Source organism: Etheostoma spectabile, chromosome 16 (assembly GCF_008692095.1).
Source record: "Etheostoma spectabile isolate EspeVRDwgs_2016 chromosome 16, UIUC_Espe_1.0, whole genome shotgun sequence".
In the NCBI taxonomy this organism is placed as follows: Eukaryota; Metazoa; Chordata; class Actinopteri; order Perciformes; family Percidae; genus Etheostoma; species Etheostoma spectabile.
Window position 1 is genome coordinate 13,307,627 of NC_045748.1, and position 930 is coordinate 13,308,556.

Genomic DNA, 930 nt, shown 5'->3' on the forward strand with positions numbered 1-930 from the left:
TTGAATAAAGCTGCATTTAATCTAAATTTATTGGACTCGTCACTATCACTTACCAACCCCTAAACAACTCTACCTGGAGTTTGTAAGACATGTATGAGTTAAACTTCTTTGATGGTTTCATTTAGAGGTATCATACAGTATTTTTCATTAAAGATGAGATTACAGAGAAGTCCAAAAATGTATACTGAATTTAACCATCCAATAATGTAATAATATATCAGACACCAGGGGCTTTTTTACAGCACAAATACTTTAACTTTTGATACGTTTAAGTACATGTTGGCCTACTTATTTTACCAGTAAGATACCGTAGTTTTATCCTGACGTCTTTCAATCATTGTAGTTTAGGCCTGTTTTTATGATCAGTCACCATGTCGGCCAGGCTAACTGTGTGTTTTCTGGTTTCCATCCATCTCTTTCCTCCCACCCTCCAAAGAGTCGTCTCCCTGCCATTAAGGTGAAGTACCTTCTCCTGGTATGGCTGGGCATCCTCATCGCCAGCTGGGTCATCTACATGCAATATGCATCTTACTCTGAACTCTGCCGGGGGCATGTGTGCCACATGGTCATTGTAAGTAGTCTCAATATGTCAATTTCACGACTTCATCACTGTGATAAGGGTCAGGATGCTACAGAAAGCTTTTTACTGCTGTACAAACATCTCTGTCAGTGATCCGGCTTCAATGAGTACATATTATGTTGGTGAGTTACATTTTAAATTTTTGGGAACTAAATTCATATTATGGTTTCAGTTTACGTTGAAACACACTAGTGTGTAAAATAAGATCCACATAAGTGCATTAATGGCCACTATGGAAACAACAACAAAAGACATGAAGACAGTTTTATGGTTCTGAGGAGGCTCCACGCATAGCTTTCTTCATAGCCTTTGTAATTGGCCTGATGTTTATACGTGTGTGTGTGTGTGTG

At 38.6% G+C, this 930-nt stretch overlaps 1 protein-coding gene across 2 annotated transcripts in view; it reads left to right on the forward strand.

Moving 5' to 3' along the window:
- dipk1b (divergent protein kinase domain 1B) overlaps positions 1–930 on the forward strand; it is an 11,987-nt gene that overhangs the window by 6,141 nt on the left and 4,916 nt on the right. For both annotated transcript variants that reach the window (XM_032540091.1, XM_032540090.1), the window contains one exon: positions 437–571. In XM_032540091.1, the coding sequence (XP_032395982.1) occupies positions 515–571 (57 nt within the window). In that variant the 5' untranslated portion in view covers positions 437–514. The remainder of the gene's footprint in view (positions 1–436; positions 572–930) is intronic.